Here is a 19451-nt window from a genome sequence, read left to right on the forward strand (position 1 = left end):
TTTTCAGACTCATGGAACGTTCACAAAGAGCAATCGAATGTTCGTCCACAGCCTGAAGAGGCTCCCCTCACAGTCATCCTCATGGCCATCACTTAAAACCCAAACAAACCAAAACCAACCCAGGGAACAAGTGTCGGCCAGGATGTGGAGAAACTGGAGGCCTGTGCACTGCTGGTGGGAACTTAAAATGGTGCAGCTGCGTGGAAAGCAGTATGGAGGTTCCTCAAAAAATTAAATATAGAATTACTATAGGATCCAGCAAATCCACTTTTGGGTATAAACGCAAAAGAACTGAAAGCAGGAACACTGAGAGAATTGAAAGGAGATGTATGTACCCCGTGCTCACAGCAGCAGCATCACAATAACCCAAATGCCCACCGACAGATGACGGATAAACAAAGTGTGGTCCATCCATACGATGGAATACCATGCAGCCTTTAAAAGGAACGCAATTCTGACACACGCTACAGTGCGGGTGAACTTTAAAAATATCATGCGAAATGGAACAAGCCAGACACAGAAGGACAAATACTGTACGATTCCACTTACATGAGGTCCCTAAAGTAGGCAAAATCAGAGAGACAGAAAGTAGATGGTGGGAGCCGGCGGGGGGTCAGTGCTTCACGGGGACAGAGCCTCAGTTTGCGAAGATTGAAAAGTTCTGGAAACGGATGTTGACGGCTGCACAGCAACGTGAATCTACTTAATGCCACTGAACTGTGCACTTAAGAATAGTTAAGGGGCTTCCCTGGTGGCGCAGGGGTTAAGAATCCGCCTGCCAGTGCAGGGGACGCGGGTTCCAGCCCTGGTCCGGGAGGATCCCACATGCCGCGGAGCAACTAAGCCCGTGCGCCACGACTACCGAGCCTGCGCTCTAGAGCCCATGCTCTGCAACAAGAGAAGCCACCACAATGAGAAGCCCGCGCATGGCAACGAAGAGTCGCCCCTGCTCGCCGCAACTAGAGAAAGCCCGCGCGCAGCAACGAAGCCCAATGCAGCCCCACTCCCCCCAAAAATAGTTAAAATAGTTAAAACGGCAAGTTTTATGTCACGTACGTTTTATCCCAATAAGAAAAGAGAAAATTTAAATCAATTTATAATCCCATGTCTCAAAAAAACATGTCAGGCTGCAGAGACAACCTCAACATGTTTTCAAAGTAGGAATGAGACCGAGTGTCTGATGGCGTCAGGAAAGCAGACAGCACGACAAACAGGGAAACTGGGAACAAAAGCCCTCCTCCCAACCCTACAGACGTGAAGTTTCTCTTATGCGTTAGAAAACACGAGTGAAACTACAGTCGCTGCATTTCTGGGAGCTTGAGTACCATGCGATGCAAGATCTAATGAGATCTTCAAGGCAGCCAGCCTGCAAAACCCCTGGGGCCCGGGCCTCACACCTGGGCTCCGGCCTGTTGCGGGGGGGTGGGGGGGGCAGGGGGAGGCGAGCTCAGCCGACAGCAAGGGCACCGCCCCAAAGAGGTGGAGCTTCAAACTCCGTGGACGTGGACAGGCACCTGCTCGGGTCGAGGGGACGGAAAAGGGCACAAAGATATGCGAATTCAGGAAAAAGTGAGGGAGAAACAGCTGCATTAGACGTTAGATGTTAGAATGATCAAGTAACATCTTTACACTCTATCCATACACTTGAAAACCTGCGTGAAGTAGATTTTCTAAAAAATGTTGTCGAAAACTCAGAACTATGCCTAAGAATTCACAGATGCATTCTTTCAAACAGTCAAGAAACAGATAATTCTTACGATATTTAGAATGTTCTTGGAAGGGAGGAAAAGAAGGAAATCCTCCCGGTTATTTCTGTGAAATCAGCACAGAAGATGCTAAAACTCGGCGGGGCGGGCCAGGCTCCCACGGAAACAGCGGTGCCAAACGCTAAGCCAGAGGTGGGACTGAGGTTGGCATTTCTTACAGAATTCTACAGAAAAGGTTCATTTTAGGGATGCAAAGGTGGCCCGATCAGAAAGCAGTTATGTGCCGACGCTGTTGGGGGCCCCCAGCCCGCCTGGTGCGGCAGGGACCGTGTGCCTGTTCCCAGCCCCCGCCCAGGGTCCCGCACGGCCTCTCCCTTCCTCTCCTGTGGAGGGTGTTGAGCTGAGGGGGCCGCCCCGCAGGCACGAGGGCAGGGGCTGAAGCTCTAGCTGTCCCCGGCCCGCCTGGAAACCGGCCTCAGGCCGTGGTCCACACACTTGACCATCCCAACGGCAGGCGTCCTCGGTAACACAACCCATCTTAAAGCCGCTTAATGGAGGCGTAGCGGCCGTGGTATAAATCACGCAATTAGACAAACGTGCACATCCATGAAGCCACCACCGCGGTCAGGACACTGGGCACATCCGTCCCCCCGAGGTTCCTGGTGGCCCCGTGTAATTCCTCCCACCAAACCACGTGCAGACGACCGCTGACCTCCTTTCTGTGCCTGCAGGTCACTCCCCAGAATCTTATACAGACACAGTCACAGCACAGGCGGCCATCGCGGGACGGGGCTGGCTGTTCACCGAGGTGGTGCTTTGCTGAGTGCCCACCGTTCCTTCCCCTTCAGGGCCGGGAGGGTGGGCACCGAGGGTGTGTCCGGTCACCGGTAACGGACGCAGGGTTGCTTCCAGTTTGGTCTTTGTGGATAAGGCCGCGCAGACAGTCTTGTGTGTGTGCCTGCCTCATTTGTCGTGCGGGGATACCCACGAGTGGGCACCGAGTCGTGTGGCAAACCGAGGTTCCACTTTTCAGGAACTGCCAACTGTTTTCCAAAGTCGTTGTGCCGTTTTAAACTCCCACCAGCGTGCACGGGGCCCCATTGCTCCGCGTTCCCGCCAGCACGTGCTCCTAGGTGCCCCTGAAGTTCTAACCGCCACGGCGGGTGCGAGGCAGCCGCTGCCTTTCTCTCCTAACAGGGATGTGAAGCGTCTTTTTATGTGCTTAGTAGCTATTTTTATATCTTTTTTGACAGAATCCCTATTCAAATCGTTTGCACACTTTCAAAAATGCACTTTTTATTTTAGAACAATCTTAGATTTACAGAAAAATTATGAAGAGAGGCAGTACAGAGAGTTCCCACGTGCCCCGCAGACACGTAACGTTAGAGTAGCGCAACTGTCACAGTCGAGGAGCCCACGTCAAGAACGTTGTTACTAACCGATTTCCACAGTGTCTGCCTGCGGTTCCCTCTCTGTTCCGGGATCCCATCCAGGGACCGTATACATCAGTCGTCACATCTCCTTAGGCGCCTCTGGGCTGCGACAATTTCTCAGACTTTCCTTGTTTGATGACCTGGCCAGCTTTGACGAGTGCTTTGCGGGAATTTTGTTTGTCTCTCAATTAGGATTTGTCTGATGTTTTTCTCTTGATTAGACTGGGTGATGGGTTTGGGGAGGAGGACCCCAGGGGAGGCAGTGCCTTTCCCATCCCTTCCCATCCCATCTAGGTCATGCTCTCATTGTGACCTGCCACCTCGATCTCCCAATTTGAGCTGAGGGCTATGGTCCACCTCCTTGAGCTTCTGCCCATTTCTTTCTTTCTTTTTTTTTTCTTTAAAGTCATGTGCATGAGATATATATATATATATATATATTTAATAGATTTTATTTATTGGCTGCATTGGGTCTTTGTTGCTGCACGTGGGCTTCCTCTAGCTGCAGTCAGCAGGGGCTACCCTTCGTTGCGGTGCATGGGCTTCTCATTGCGGTGGCTTCTCTCGTTGCAGAGCACGGGCTCTAGGTGCGCAGGCTTCAGTAGTTGTGGCATGCGGGCTCAGTAGTTGTGGCTCGAGGGCTCTAGAGCACAGGCTCAGTAGTTGTGGCGCACGGGCTTAGTTGCTCCGTGGCATGTGGGATCTTCCCGGACTGGGGCTTGAACCCGTGTCCCCCACATTGGCAGGCGGATTGTTAACCACTGCACCACTAGGGAAGCCCCTTCTGCCCATTTCTTGATTGGGTTGTTGATCTTATTATTGAATGGTAATCGGTATTCTGGATACAAGTCCAATTTTATTAATCTTCTTAACTAACTTTGTTCATCCCCACCCCCATTTCATTAATTTCTATTTTGATCTTTATTTCCTTTCTTCTACTTATTTTGGGTTTTGTTTGATTTTCTTTTCCTAGTTTCAGATGTTAGAAGTTGAAGTTAAGGGACTTTCCTGGTGGTCCAGTGGCTGGGACTCCGCACTCCTAGTGCAGGGGGCCTGGGTTCAATCCTTGGTCGGGGAACTAGATCCCACACGCCACAACTAAGACCCGACACAGCCAAATAAAATATAAATAAATAAATATTTTTAAAAAAATAAGTTGAAGTTAATCATTTGAGACTTTTCTTCATTTCTATTGAGGTGTTTAGTGATATAAATTTCCCTCTAAACATGACTTTTCTGAATCCCACAAATTAGTTTTTAAATTTCCATTCAGTTTACAATAATTTCTAATTTCCGTCTTAATCCCTTCTTGGCCCCATGGGTTGTTTAGTTTCCAAATATTGGGGGGATTTCCCAGATATCTTTCTGTTGTGTACTTCTTGTTTCGTCCCAGTGTGGACAGAAAACACATTCTGCATGGCTGGAATCATCTATGTTTATTGAGACTGGTTTTGTGGCCAAGAAGAAGGTCTATGTGGGTAAGTGCTCTGTGAGTGTCATCTGAAGCGTCTGCAAGAAGAAGGTCTATCTGGGTGGATGCTCTGTGAGCTGTGAGTGTCGTCTGAAGTGTCTGTAGAGTCAGTCGGCCAGGCCGGTTGGCAGTGTGCTCAGGTCTGTGCGTCCTGAGTGTCGCCCCCCGAACCTGCAGGTTGTCTGTTTCTCTTCTAAGTTCTGCCGGTTTTGCCTCACACGTCTTGAAGCTCAGTTATTACTCGTAGAAATGGTCGGGACTGTGGTGTCCTCTTGATTAACGGCTCCTTTCTCACTGGGATAGGGCCGTCTTCACCCTCGCTCACAACCTTTGCTCTGAAATCTCTGTCTGACACTGATGTGGCCCCTCCAGGCTTCTTTTGATTAATATTAACATGGCTTCTCTTTTTCCATCTTTTTATTTTTCCCTTATTTGTGTCTTCATATTTCAGGTGGGTTTCTTATAGGCCTCATAAAGTTGGGTCTTGATTTTCTACCCAATCCAACATCTCCGCCTTTTACGAGAAGGCTCCCAAGAGGAAGCACAGAAGAAGCCACGGATCACCAGGCATCCCTGAGAATAAGAAGAAGGGACGACCTCGGTTGTGGGGAAAATTATCCTGACTAAACATGGCTCTGCTGCCACCTAACAAAGCTTAAAGACAAGAAAGGAAAGAATCAAACTGTCTCTAAATAAGCTGATCGCATACTGAGCAAAGTGCGTATATTTAGGAAAACAGAAATGCCAGCAGCGACCGGGTGAACGAACTCACAATGTGTGGCGTCCAGTGCAAATGTTCCAGGCGCGCAGAGAAGCGGGAAACACAGCATAACGAGGAAGGACCGACAGCGCTGATTACATACACACGGACGGCGAGAGTATCTAGAACCTCACAGAGTTAAGTGGCAAACGGCAAGCGTGGAACGGTAAATAACAGAACATTCACCTAAAACGTAGAAATCATAATAATGGCAAATACTGGGTGTTCAAAAATTTTGCTGAGTGGATGAAAGATGCTAAATCACACTGTTATCCCCAAAATGTAATTAAAAATGAGATCAACTTTCTCCACCCAATCGGCAACAGTTTGACAAAACCCATGTTGGGGAGCGTGTGTGTGATCTGCACGATGGAGCCTGGCCGCGGCATATTTTAGCGAGATCTACTTAGAGGGCAGTTTGGGAACGTGTGGCAGAAGATTAGCCGTGCACATCCTTCTGCCGTATTGTATTCATGTCAACAAAGACATCGCATGCTATTAATACCATGTATAAAATAGATAACTAATGAGGACCTACTGTATAGCTCAGCGAACTCTACTCAGTGCTCTGCGGTGACCTAAATGGGAAGGAAATCCAAAAAAGAGGGGATAAGGACTTCCCTGCTGGCGCAGTGACTAAGAATCCGCCTGCCAGCAGGGGACATGGGTTCGATCCCTGGTCCGGGAAGATCCTACACTCTGCGGAGCAGCTAAGCCCGTGCGCCACAACTACTGACCCTGTGCGCCACAACTACTGAAGTCCACGCGCCTAGAGCCTGTGCTCCACAACAAGAGAAGCCACCGCAACGAGAAGCCCACGCACCGCAAGGAAGAGTAGTCCCCTCTCGCCACAACTAGAGAAAGCCCGCGTGCAGCAACAAAGACCCAACACAGCCAAAAATAAAGAAATTTTTTTAAAAAGAGGGGATATATGTATACGTATGGCTGATTCACTTTGCTGTACGGCAGAAACTAATGCAACACTGTAAAGCAACTACACTCCAATAAAAATTAATTAAAAAAACCCAAAACACGAGGATATCGTGGTTTCCTGAAGGCCACCCTCCGCGGCCACAGCACTGCCGCCTGAGCACAAGGACACGCCTGAAAGACAAGGCTCCTGCTTGACTTCTGCCCCACGCGCCACCTCTTGAGGCCTCACGTTTACTGTTTATGGACCTGGGTTTTGTTTATCTGTTTCCGACACTAGAATGTATGCTTCATCAGATGGAGACTCTCCGTCTGTGTGTCTCGCTTATGGTTAAGAACTCAGTAAATATATATTGATTGACAGGATGTAAGTGCAGGAATGCCCAGTGCAACACTGTTTATGAGTGTAAACAGGCTGGATGTGTGATGCACAACATTCGGTGCTGGTTAAGTCAATGGTCGTGAATTCATTCAAGTGCAATGACTGTCAGGCATCCTAACCCCAGGCGTTCCAATGGCAGGCGTCCTAACCCCAGGCGCCCTAACCCCAGGCATCCTAATAATACCAGACATCCTAACTCCAGGCATCCCAACACTAGACGCTGCAATACTACTTACCCTAATACCGAGCATCCTAACCAGTTGTCCTAGTACCAGATGCCGTAATACCACTTGTCCTAATGTCGCCGTACCTCGTTTTTCTGTGATCTGCTTTGTGGTCCTTTACAGATACTGTGTTTTTCACAGACTGAAGGTCTGTGGCAACCCCGCGTCAAGCAGGACTGTTGGCGCCATGTTTTCGATAGCATGTACTCACTTCATGTCTCTTGTCACATTCTGGTAATTCCCACAATGTTTCACACCCTCTACCAGCGAAAAAGATCATGACTCACTGAAGGCTCAGATGACGGTTAGCATTTTTTAACAGTAAAATTTTTTAATCAAGATATGTACACTTGATGTATCTTGTTTTAGATATAATGCTATTGCACACTTAACAGACGACACTGTAGTGTAAACACATCTTTTATTTGTACTGGGAGACCAAAACATTCCCACGGCTCACTTTACTGCGACACTCTTTATCGCGGTGGTCTGCCACCAAACCCGCAATATCTCTGAGGTCTGCCTGCACTGGTCTTCTCGACACCCGGCGGGCTCACTCCAGCTAACCCTGTGCTCCATGTCCTAATTCCAGGAGGTCTAACAGCTGATGGTACCGAGTTCTAGTGAAACATGCTGGATCGAACGCACGTGCTTATCTAAACCGCTTTCCACAACCCCACTAAAACTGGAGCGAGGAAATGTGAAAGTATAATTCCACGAGGACAAACAGACAGGAGAGGAGACAACAAGGTGGCCGAGGTATCCAATTTGGGGAAATGGAGAGCAGACGTGCAGGGGGCACCCAAGCAAGAACAGGGGGAGAGACCGCTGCACAGCTCACGTGCAGGCAGAACCCAGGCTGACTCTGGTATCAGAGGCGCTAGGTCCTGGGGGAGGGGCTGAGGTCTGCACGAGGGGCACCTGCGCGCCACGCCCTGGGGACCCACCACCCAAGCGGCAAGGGGGAATCAAAAACCCGTTTCGCTGGAGAAACTGAACCAGAGCCCCTCCAGGCTCAGACCAGTCTCAGGCACCGTGGGGGCAGAGGTGACGCATCCACCTACAGACAGGGGTCAAGGGGCTCTCTGTTTCCCGAAACTGGGGACCTCGCCAAGCCCCCACCCACTGCCCTGCTCACGAAACCCACCATCCAGCCACGCAGAATCTGTTTCTGGAGAAATGGAGCCACGCCTCCCAACAAGACCGGAAGATGCTACCATCTGGGGCTCTCCAAACATAAAAGCCAGCTTCCCACATGTTTCTCCCACAGGTAAGCCAGAAGTCCCCCACAGCATGCAGGACTTCAGCCAGGCTTTCAGAACTCACCCGGAGAGCCCCCAGCATGAAGGCGGCACCCAGACAGGCAAGGGTGCTCAGAGGAGACAGTACAAGGGCCAGGGGAACCCTTGAAAGGGAGGGCGTTCAGAATGCATGGAAGAGATTTTGGAAGTTAAAAATGTAAATGCAGAAATGAAAAGTTCAGTTGAAGAGTTAGAAAATGAAATGAAGGAAATATCCCAGGAAGTAGAACAAAAGATAAGGAGATGAACAACGGGAAAGAAAACAGAAGGACACAGAGAATCAGAGCAGAGCGGCCCAGAGCTGAGAGGGCCAGGTGAGGGCTCAGCAAGGAGGCAGCCAGAGCCCTGTCCCCGGGCCGAGGAAGTGCACCCGCAGGGGGTGAAAGAAGACCCACAGCAAGGTCCTGAGAGTTTGAAATTTCAAAATGCCAAGTCAAAGAGGAAACTGTAAAAGCCTCCAGAGAGAAAAGCAAACTGGTCATGTAGAAAGTACTGGAAGTGAGAGCAGCATGTGACTTAATAGCAACTTTAGAACCTGCAAGACAACTGAAAAAAGGCTTCAAAATTCCAAGGAGGAATTCTTTAAAATCTACAACTTTATACCCAGCCCAACTGGCAGCTATGCCCCAAGGCAGAATAGACTCCATGGCCCTCCTGCGCACCCTCTGTTGGAAAGTTCCCAAAGGCCCAGCAGGAGAGGAGAGAGGAGAGGGGCCTCGTCCGTCAGGCGGGACAGCGCACAGTGCTGATGGGGTGGAATGTGCCCGAGTCCAGATGCGTTAACTCAGGGCAAACCACAGGTTCAGGAGGAAAGAGCGTCGTCAAGGCGCCTGTTGCCGAGGGGACATGGGGGGAGGGGCAGGAGGTCTGTCCCAGCTCAGGGCCCCCACCCATTCCAGGAGACCAGCGGAGTGTCTGAGATGATCCACGAGCGCATTACTGAGGAACAGCGGGGACGCGTCCACAAGGACCGCTCCTTGCTGGTACTTTCCGTTCCAACGGGCTCCTTGGGTCTGGATTCGAGTTATACCTGCAGCCCCACCTCTGCCAGGAGGATGGGAGGAAGGTGGGCAAATATTTACAAACTGTTCCTGGAACTTGGAGTTAAGTCTGTACTGATTCTGTAGCTCATCACCCAAAGGGCGAGTTTCGTCTAAACCTGTCTACACAGCAGACAGAAACCTCCCTGAAACACGCACTGTTCAAAGGGCTGCTGTCAGGAAATGACGCCGTCCCGCGTTTTCTGTCTAAAGCTGTTTTAAGCCACAGTCACCGTGGCAGGCTGATCCTCGGCCCCCAGCTTTGGCACAGCCAGCTGAGCCCCGAGCTAGTTCTAATAAATGGACAGCGTAAAGAACTTTGCAGAGTCTTTTAAAATTAGAAACAGGTCTGAAGGCATTTCTCCTGGAAAAAAATAATATTATTTCACATAAGTAATGAGTGATTCTAGCAGATGAGTTTGAAAGCAACGTGGTGTCTCAATTTTCCATATCACTTCTTTATGTTTTCTGTATTATTGCAATTCCTTACAATGAACATTTATTAGTTTCATGGTAGGAAAAAAAACCCACTTTCATGTTAAAAAATAAACGTGGATAAATACCTCATCAAATTGAATGCAAAGATAAAAATATGTTTATGGGGGCTTCCCTGGTGGCGCAGTGGTTGAGAGTCCGCCTGCCGATGCAGGGGACGCGGGTTCGTGCCCCGGTCCGGGAAGATCCCACGTGCCGCGGGGCGGCTGGGCCCGTGAGCCATGGCCGCTGAGCCTGCGCTCCGCAATGGGCGAGGTCACAACAGTGAGAGGCCCGCGAACCGCAAAAAAAAAACAAACAAAAAAAAAAGTTTATGTATTAAGAAAACATCAACGGTAATACCAAGCCTCCAGACCGGAATCACAAAGAACAGAGGCGGGTGTGGGTGAAGGCCGGACAGAGGAGCTCACAGAACCGCCGGAAGGACTTGGCGAGAGCTCGAAACACACAGCGTCGCCCGTGACGGCAACAATTAGAGCTTGAATAATGTTTTCAAAGGGCGTGCGGGTTCCAAAACACTGCAGAAGGTTTTTAAAAAGAAAATTTAGTCCAATGTATTAAGATTAAATAAGTGAAATAGCAAGGAAGCATTTAAAAAAGGTGAAAGTCAAGGTGACACAAGTTAGATCAGATGTTAATTGTGATGATACACATTCAACAGTTAATGTTCTTGCAAAGCGAAGCCCCTCAAAGACGCCCCCCCCGCTGCCCTGTGGAGGTGCTTGGCCTGAGGGGCCTGTGGCCGGGGTCCACGGGCACCGCCTGCCTGGCCTGCGTCGGAGTCTCCTCGACACCCCGGGCCAAGGAGTAGACCAGCGTCCAAGGGGCAGCCAAACCTGTCTCGCCACCATCCACTGTCCATCATCCACCGCCCCGGGGCCTGGCTTCCAAACGCCTGTCCAGCCGCACTCCCACCTGCTGGCCAAGCTCCGAAGGAACGGGGGCGGGCGAGTGGACACTCTGCCTCATCCTAGCCGGCAGACAGAGCCCACGCCCTCCGGAGCGTCTCTGCCCAGCCCTCGGGGAGGGGAGGCCCAAGGCATGGGCCCTGTCTCACCCTGCTGACCACTATGCTCTGGCCCCAGGCCTGGCAGCCTCGCCTCCTGAAGCCGGCCCAGGGGCACGGCCGGGGGGCTGGCCGGCTGGCTGGTCACGTGGAAGGCCCCCGCTCTAGTCTTGACTAAATCAGACCCCGGCCCGCGCTGCCCGCATCTTCTGTGACGCTCCTCCTGCCTCTGTGGCCTGGAAAACCTCTTTTGCTGGTCTGGGGCACTGGTCAGATGTTCCACACCCGTCGGGGAGAGGCCCCAGGCCGCCGCCGCTGTCCCTGCCCGCTGAGCCAGGTGCCAGGTGGCACGTCTGGTCTTGGCTTCAGGAGGGGACACGTGGAGACAGAGGCAAGATGAAAATGCTGATTAGCGAGTCCAAACAGAACCAGGATCTGGGACAGGTGGTGTGGCCGCCGGCTTCCTCGCGCCTGGACCCCAGCTCCCCTGCGCTCACCCGCTGCCCAGTCTGCCGGGGGAGGGCCTGGGCCCTGAGGCCACCTGGGGCGGGAGCAGAGGCTCACGAGCTGCTGCCCCCCAGCAGCCCCTCCTAGCCACCTCCACGCAGGCCTGGTGCCAGGCGCACAGACCCCCTTGACCACAGCCCGATGCACAGCTGCAGTGGGACAGCGAGGCAGGGGGGCGTCGGGGTGCTACTGTGCGGGGCCTCACGGACCCGGCCGCGTCTGCTCCTGTGCAGGGCGGGCCCCGCCAGCAGGGTGTTGGCAGACAGCAGCCCGTGGGCCAGGCGCAGAGCAGACCCATTTCCAGAGGCTTCCTTCTGAAGGACGCTAAGTGCAAGGTGGCCCTCGGCCCCAAACACCCTCCGGGGCCCGAGGCTGGCAGCTTGCTGGGGCTCCGCCCTCAGCTTCTGTTAAACTGTTTCTGTCCTCCCTGCTTCCTCCGCCCGCCCGCAGCCCTTGCACTTCTTCCTCTCCCAAGAGGCCCCGCACCTGCGGCCTTCCCGCCAGCTCTTGGGCCGCAGGGGCCCAGAGGGTAAAGGCAGACGCTCGGGGCTGAGGCGGCCTGGGGCGCACGCGGTGGCCAGCACCCTCCTGGTGAAGCCCACCTCCCAGCCGAGGAAGCAGAGCTCAGCAGGCAGTTCTGATGTTTCCACTCGGACACGGCCACGGCTTTCCCCGGGGAATGTTAGGAGCGGCCATTAGCACCAAAGGACGCAGCCCTGGGGCTGCTCCGGCCAGCTGCCCGACCCCAGGAGTCCTCGACCTTCTGAGGCTCAGTCTGCACTGGCACCCAGCACCCAGCACCCAGCACCCAGCACCCAGAACTAGCAGTCAGAATCCAACGCACAGCACCCGCAGCACTCAGCAGGCAGCACCCTCAGAACTCGGCACCCAGTACCCTAAGCCTCCCACTGGCCCCCAAGGAGGGGCCTGGCCTCAGACACTACAGCTCATGGTCTAGTCCAGGGGACCAGAAGGGACCCACGGGGCCACCCCCCTAAGAAGCAGCCGGAGGTCCTGACTGACCCCGGCGGGGCGAGAGAAGCCACGTTCTACCCTGTCCAGGAGACGAGAAAAGCGCGGGCAAAGCTGGAAAGCTGATCTGCACGGAGCCCAGAGCACAGGCAGAGGCCATGAGGAGGCTCCGGACGGACCCCAGCCAGAGCCCCCGCCCCCCGCCCAGACGGGATCCGGGGCTCTGAGCAGCCGACAGCCAACGGCAGGAGCCTCGGAAGGACCCCGTTCTCCTCTCCTCTGCCACGAGGGGCAGGAGCCCCGAGGGGGCCGCCTTAGGGAGGGGCCGCTTGCAGCTGCCGGGAGCCCCCTCCCCTGATCCGTCTTGACCTGGGTTTGGGTTCACGAGGCTGAGGTCTCTGAAACTTGTCAGCACTGGGATTTGCCTGGACTTGATGCTGGCTCTGAGGTTTTCATTCAGTCCCTGCCCACTCTGTAAAATGTCCCAGCATCAAACGCAGGGCGACCCGGAGCCAGCCCGGCAGCCTCCCATGTCAGCACAAGATTCCTGAGAGCTCGTCACGCAGGAACTATTCAAACACGCGCTTTAATCCCAACCAGAAGTCCTCGCCAACCACGGCAAAAAAGAAATGACTTCATGCGTTGAAGCGCGTTATATGCAGTTTACTCCCTGGTTCGGGCTAAAGCGTTTCCAACTGAGTGGCGGCTGAACCACCAGGAGTGCCCTCTCCCGAGGGAAGGGCTGTCCAGCGCTTCGGGAGAACAGGCAGTTTTCTCTACGAGACAAGGGGTAAGAAGCGTCTTCACTGAGCCCCATGAAGTAAGCCAGCACTTTCTCGATCCAACATGGCATCTGGGCAGCCCATGCTGAGTGAAAATTGGTATTTAATCTTCAAGTATTTGCCAGCCGCCTGTGGAGGAGGAGCCCGGCTCTCAAGAGCGAGCAGGGGGAGGGGGAGGCACCTCTGCCCTCTGAGAGCTCGTGGTCCGGGGCTCCTGCACCTGGAAACCCAGGTTTCCCGAGCTGATGCAAGCTGCCTTGTTTGGAGGGTGATGTGCCTCCTTGGCCCTCACCTTCCCAGACCTTCCTGCCCATGACACATAAATGGAAACCATCTATGAGATTCCACAGACACACTCGCCAAGCAGACAAAGGGATTGTCTCCTTCGTCCTCCCCTGACTGTGTACGTGACGCCGGAGCAGCAGCAGCCACTTTGTGGCGGCGAGGAGCAAGCGGAACGCTCCACTAGGATGACAGTAGCACAGTGAGAGCCAGAGCCAGGTCCCTGATGGTACCGCTGAGCAGCTGAACCACTTCCTGACACCTCATCATGTGAAAAAAACAAACCGATTCAAATCACTCTGTCTGGTTCTCTGTAATCTGAGTCAAAAGCATTCTCCCCAGTGCAGAATTCTAGTTTCCCTCCCAATCTGCTCCTTTCCCTGCAGTACAGCTCACCTTGTGACGCTCAGCCTACCCGATGCCAGAGAGTCTGGCCTCCCCCGGCCAGTGTCCCAGCAGAGCAGCCCTGGGCATGTGGGAGGCCCCTGACAAGCAGAGTGAGCCCTGAAGCAGACAGACAGGGCGGGGGAGCCTGTGCGGCCAGCTCAGGCCTCAGGACCTGGGTCTGGGACAGGATGGGGACGCCCGGCCTCGCCCTCGACGTAGAGTCCCACGGGCGGACACCGGGGGCCGGGACAGGACTGCCTCTGCGGCCCTGACCTGACGTCCTAGGAGGCGAGGCAAGGGAGGGTCGGGGCAGAGCCACGTCTGACCGGCAGAGACCTCGGGAGCCCCAGTTCTGGGCCCCCCAAAAGCAGCTGCAGACAGGCCTCAGCTGGGCGCTGCGGAGTTGGCAGCAGGGAAGAGGAAGGAGGCCTCCAACAGCCTAGAGGCGGGGGAGGTGCTGGCCCCGAGGGGGGGCTCCCCTGCCCAGGGCTCCTGGCTCACAGAGGGCGCTGCCCTCCCTTCTCCTGGATCTGGTCCCTGTGGCCCCTAAACATCTGGGAACTGATCCCCACGAGACCCCCTAGGTGTCCCGGCCGAGAGCGCACAGCCCACCACCAGCAAGGTGTGGAGGCCCCCGGCCCAGGCTCTCCCCGGGGGGTGTCAGTAGAGCACCTTCCCTCCCTCCACGCAGGTCTGGGTGCTGGAGCTCCTGCCGCCCACACACGCGCAGACGTGCCGGCCTCAGGACAGCGGCTGGTCGTTCCCTCGTCCTCCCCACGCACCAGGCACGGGCCCCCTGCCCCCCCCGCTTCTGGAGAGAGGGCAGCCTCTCAGCTGCGCCCAGACCAGCCTCCCTGCCCGCAGGCCGGGCCCAGGGCCGACTCTCCGCAGGACGCTGTCCACACTGACCGAGCCCCTGGGTGTGGCCAGGCAGACCTGAGCTTAGGCTTGGGCACTGGGCTGCCCTCCAAGCCCGTCCCAGCCCCTACGGCCCCTGGACCTTTGCGTGTACTGGGTCCCAGTCCGTCCACTCCTCCTTGGAGCCCACCTCGGACATGCCCTCCTCCAGGAAACCCTCCCCTCCCCCTCACCAGCCCGGAGGACCTAAGCGTGTTCCAGACACAGAACATGCCACACTGAGCGGAACAATGGGACAGACAGCTACGAACCGGGTCACTTGGGCCAAAATAGACACACTGCTCCTGATTTAGTCTGGCGAGCGTCTACAGGGACCACGCCACCCCGCCAACTGCCCACGCTCTTGTCCACGAGGCAAATATAGCTCCGGGGCCATCGCCACTTCCTGGTCTTGGGGGAAGACAGTTTCTTCAAATTACACCCTTGAGGACCCTGAGTCCCAGATCTGTGCAGACGCGGCGGAGCGCCTGGCCCTGGCTCAAGGCCACTTTGCCGCAGACAAGCTCCCAAGCATCACGTGACCGTGCGTCAATGTTTTCTTCTCTTGGGGACGGAACGCTGGCTCAGTTAAACGTCAGGGTGTGTTGATGGACCTCAGGAGGCCCAACACCTGTCAAGTTCTCCAGGACGTTTCTCTCGGGGAGAAAAAGTTTGCCGATAGCTGTTCACTTTCCTCGACCACTTGGCCTCAGAAGAATGCTCCCTGGCCAGCCCTGAGTGCCCCCAGCTCCCCGGCCTCAGGGCAGGCGCCGGCAGAGCCGCCTCCCAGGGATCACGTCTTCTGAGTCTGAAGGAACCCAGGCGCCCCGTCAGTCCACGGAGAGCTCAGGCCCTAAGAGCAGACACTCCAGGGGCCCCGCCCGGTCCCACGCGGGCTGCGTCGAGAGAGGGAGAGAGAGAGGTGGGCCCTGAGCAGAGCCCTCCAGTGTCCACTCCAGGGGCCCAGAGGCCGGGCGTCCGCGCAGACCCTGCCATCTCACCGTCCCTTCCTCTGTGGCCCACGCCACCCACCTGCCCTCAGAGGAGCAGCTCGAAGCCGCGAGTCTGCGTGAAGTCAGGGTTTGGGGCCGCTGGCCTTGCTGAGACGTGACAGGCAGGACAGCTGATGTGTCAGCGCCTGAGTCCCCCTGTTCACCACCCACAGCCGGGCCGCGGCCAGCCCCCGCCCCCATGCCCGCAGCTTGCAGCCCACCTGCCGGCCCCTCCCAGCGGCCCTCCCCGGCCTGCCCGCACTGCCCCCCGCGGCCCCTCGTCACCACGACGTGACACCTCCGCATCAGCCCCCACTTCCCTTCCCTCCAGCAGTAGGTGCCCCGAGGTCTGTGCCGGCTCCCACGTGACCTGTGGTCCCCAGAGAGGCGGGCTCTGTGTCCGACCAGACAGGCCAGTGGAGGAGAGGGCCCTCAGCAGGGCCCCGCGGCAGCCACAGCGGCAGAGCCAGAAGCCCGCCGGCAGGGCAGGGGCCCCGGTACGGGCCGAGCCGCAGACACGGGGCAGGCAGGTGCCTACAGAGGGTCACGGGCAGGGCTCGCCTGGGACTCACGGCCATCCAAGTGTGAACTGGCTCTCCCTGACCCCGCGCGTTCCCGTCTGTCCCGCAGCACCGGCACACAGCCGGCTTGCCCACGGCCCAGCCCCGCCTCGTGGTGCCCAGATCGTGCAGACAAGCAGGATGGACGGGGCAGAGGCTGTTGGAAGAGCAGAGACCAGATGACTGAGGGAGTGAGAGGCGTGTGTGCCCCGGACAAGCCCCGTCAGCCCTCCCCAGAACGCTCCGCGCTCAAGGGTGCTGGAGGGGGGGTGAACACGTCAGGGCCAGACAGGTGGGGGCCAGAGGTGTGGAGGGCGTGCACCTGTCCACGGCCCTGCAGGTCCCAGGCAGGTCCCAGACTGGGCTCCTCCTAAGAGCCCCAGAGTGGACAAGGCTGGGCAGACACAGGCATGCGTCTGGGGGGCTGTGGGCGCCCCGTCTGTCTGTCCGTGTGATGTGGGAATCCTGAGTCCTGCAGCTGCTCTGCCCACCAGGCAGTCACCTGGAAACCTCTGCCCCAACAAAGGGCCTGCCTGAGAGGCAGGGCCAGGCAGATGGCCCGGCTTAATTAGGCCACATGGAGTCTCGTCCCCAGCGCGGCAAGGCCTGCCTGGGGCTCCCTCCAGGCCTGCCTCTCCCCTCATTTCCGCTGTGAGCCTTTCTCTGAGCGTGCGTGTGTGTGCGGATGTGTCTCTGCTTCTGGCCCTGACTCTATTTCTCAGTTTGTTTCTAATACATCCCTGTCTCTGTGTGCCTCTCTGTCTGCCTGTCTGTTTGTCTCTGTCTGTGTATGTCTATGTCTGTCACTGTCTCCCTGTGTCTGTTTCTCTGTCTCTCTGTTTGTCTGTCTCTCTCTGTCTCCCTCTCTGTTTCTCCCTGTCTGTCCCTCTATGTCTCTCTGTCTGTGTCAATCTGTCTCTGTCTACATCTCTTTGTCTGTCCCTCTGTCTGTCTCTCTGTCCTGCATTTATACTTCCTGACCTGATTCCCCGGGTTCCCCAGTCTCCGTCTCGGCCGCCCCGTCTTTTCCATGTTTTCCTCGGCTGTCCTGTTCTGAGCCTCTAAGCCCCCAGCCACCTTCCCTGCCTGATCCCCGCAGCCTGGCTCCCGCTGCCCTGCTCCTGCATCCACCTCCCTCCAGTCCCGTTTCCCCACATCTCTGTGACTCCAGTGTCCGAGGCATTTCCCTTCATCTTTTTCTCGGTCTGTCTCTGGCCGTATCCCCTCTGAGTTAGCCTGTCTCTGGACGGCGTCCGGGGTTCGTCCCGCCTCCGTGTCCGGGGCTCTGGCCCCTCTTGGAATCATCTCCTGGTCTCCGTCTGTCTGTCTCTCACCCACACTCATCCCGAGAGACCAAAATGACGCCCACCAGGGGGAGAGAAAACACGGCACCAGAAAGCAAGGCCTCACCTGGAGCAGCCCCTGCCCCCAGCAGCACTGGGGTGCGAATGGGGTGGGAGTTCGGGGGAACGCCGGGTCTGGGGCCCCAGGGAGTAGCTGCTGCCCGAGGGACCTCCGCTGGCGGCGCCCAGGCTCCCACGTCACTGGTGAAGCCGCCCTGTCACTGCCGCAGGAGAAACTTTGGGCTGACACGGAACAAAGGGAATCCAGGCAGGCAATTACCCAGCTGATTTCAGCCACGCAGACAGCGAAATCAGATATTTCCGTTTCTTGCAAGCCCACCTCGGGGCCCGAATTAGCCACCTGATTAATTATCTGTAACAGCCTGGGACCGGCTGCGTGGAACCTGGGTCCCTCCTGGTGCGTCCTGCTGCTTTTGTCCCTGAATCACGTTCCAGTGACGTAACCATTATGATTAGACGCAACCCGCAGCCTACCTTTGACCATGAAGTCTCAGGAAATGTGGCCCCGGGCCAGGCCCAGACGTCTTTCCATTTAATCCGCGTTGAGTGGAAATGCAGTCACTCTCCAGGAGACAAGCCCACCCGTGAGGTTCCTGTCCTGGGCACGGTGGCACTGGCCCCTCTATCCTGCCCCTCGTTCCTAGCACCAGAGCCCCCATGGTGCCCCACCTCTGGTGAAAAGCTCCCCATCACTCCTGCCAAGAGGTGGCCCTGTCATGCATCACCTGACACGTGCCCGGCTGTGAAAGGCGTCAGGTCAGGGTGTGACCCACAGAGGCCACGTATGGTCCCGGGGTGGTCCCGTCACACGAGGAAGCCATCTCTAATGGCAGAATCAGGCAGCGGCCGCCGGCTCCCATCACAGGGAGCTCCCAGAGCTGGCGCTGCACCAGGGGAGCCAGGGTGCACAGGGCCGGCCCCGTGGGCCAGGCTGACCAGGATGCAACTGTGCCGGTGCGGACCTCGATCCGCTCCCCCGCCCACCTCCTGGGCCAGGGTCTCAGCTCACTGTCCTACATCATCTTCCTCTCCTGGGCCAGGCTCTCCGGCTGTGCTGATGGCCTTGACCCAAGGAGGCACAGGATTCCTTTCAAAAGCAGCAGCAGGGCTGGAAGGGGGGTCCCCTCGCCCAACACACAAAGAGGCTGCACTGCCTTCACGGGGGCGGGGAGGTGGGGACGCAGGTGGGTACACACAAGCTACCTGCCTGTGCACGCTGGGGCCCCTCCCTCGTGACACTGCAAAGTCCTCGCTGGAGGCCACAGGTCCAGCTCTGCTCCTTACCCCCACTCTGCCTGCTGCGGCCACTCTGCGGCCTCCTGCACCCCTGCGCATCAGAAGCAAAGTCCCCGTGGGGGGCCACCGGATCTGACCAGTGGGATTGACCCCTGGTGCGCCCTGGGGTGTCCTCCCAAGGCCGACAGAGGTACTGCTGCTCAGGGCCACCTGGGGGGCTCCGCCCGGACACAGTGCACTGGCATGCATCCTCCCCCACCCCCAAAGCTGGCCAGGGGATTCAGGACGCACCGCCTTTGGCCCCTCCCTGTTCGTCCCCCCGCCCCAGCCCCCAGCCCCGGTCCAGAGGGAGCCTGTAGGTGTGATTGCGGGGACTGTGTGGTGAAGTCCGACGGTGCCCACGTGCTGCGTGAGACCCCGTGTGTCTGCGTGCTGCTGGGTGTGCAGGCTGCCCCCCTCTCCCTACCTCCCAGGGCCTGTTTCATCACGAATTCCATGGTGATGGCTTTGAGTTCTCAGCGGCTCCTCGGAGGGTCACAGCTCACATGCGAATGTGGCCAGGAGTTCTCTGCTTGGGGAGAGGAAATGGTCACAGGTCACCAACGGGGCTGGGGGAGGACTTCTTCCTTGTCCCCTCCCAACTTCCCCTAGAAGCAGGTCTGGGGTGTGAGAAAGCATCATTCGTGGTCCCCCCAACACCTGGAGGCTGGACTTCAACATGGGA

The 19451-nt window shown here is 56.4% G+C and overlaps 1 protein-coding gene across 1 annotated transcript in view; it reads right to left on the minus strand.

Moving 5' to 3' along the window:
- CPLX1 (complexin 1) overlaps window positions 1–19231 on the minus strand; it is a gene marked incomplete at its 3' end in the record, with an annotated part of 34181 nt that extends 14950 nt beyond the window's left edge. The window contains exon 1 of the mRNA XM_079920892.1: window positions 19194–19231. Within this exon, the coding sequence (XP_079777018.1) occupies window positions 19194–19224 (31 nt within the window). The 5' untranslated portion in view covers window positions 19225–19231. The remainder of the gene's footprint in view (window positions 1–19193) is intronic.
- Between the last annotated feature and the right edge of the window lie 220 nt (window positions 19232–19451).

This window comes from Stenella coeruleoalba (assembly GCF_951394435.1).
Source record: "Stenella coeruleoalba genome assembly, chromosome: 4".
Taxonomy (NCBI): Eukaryota; Metazoa; Chordata; class Mammalia; order Artiodactyla; family Delphinidae; genus Stenella; species Stenella coeruleoalba.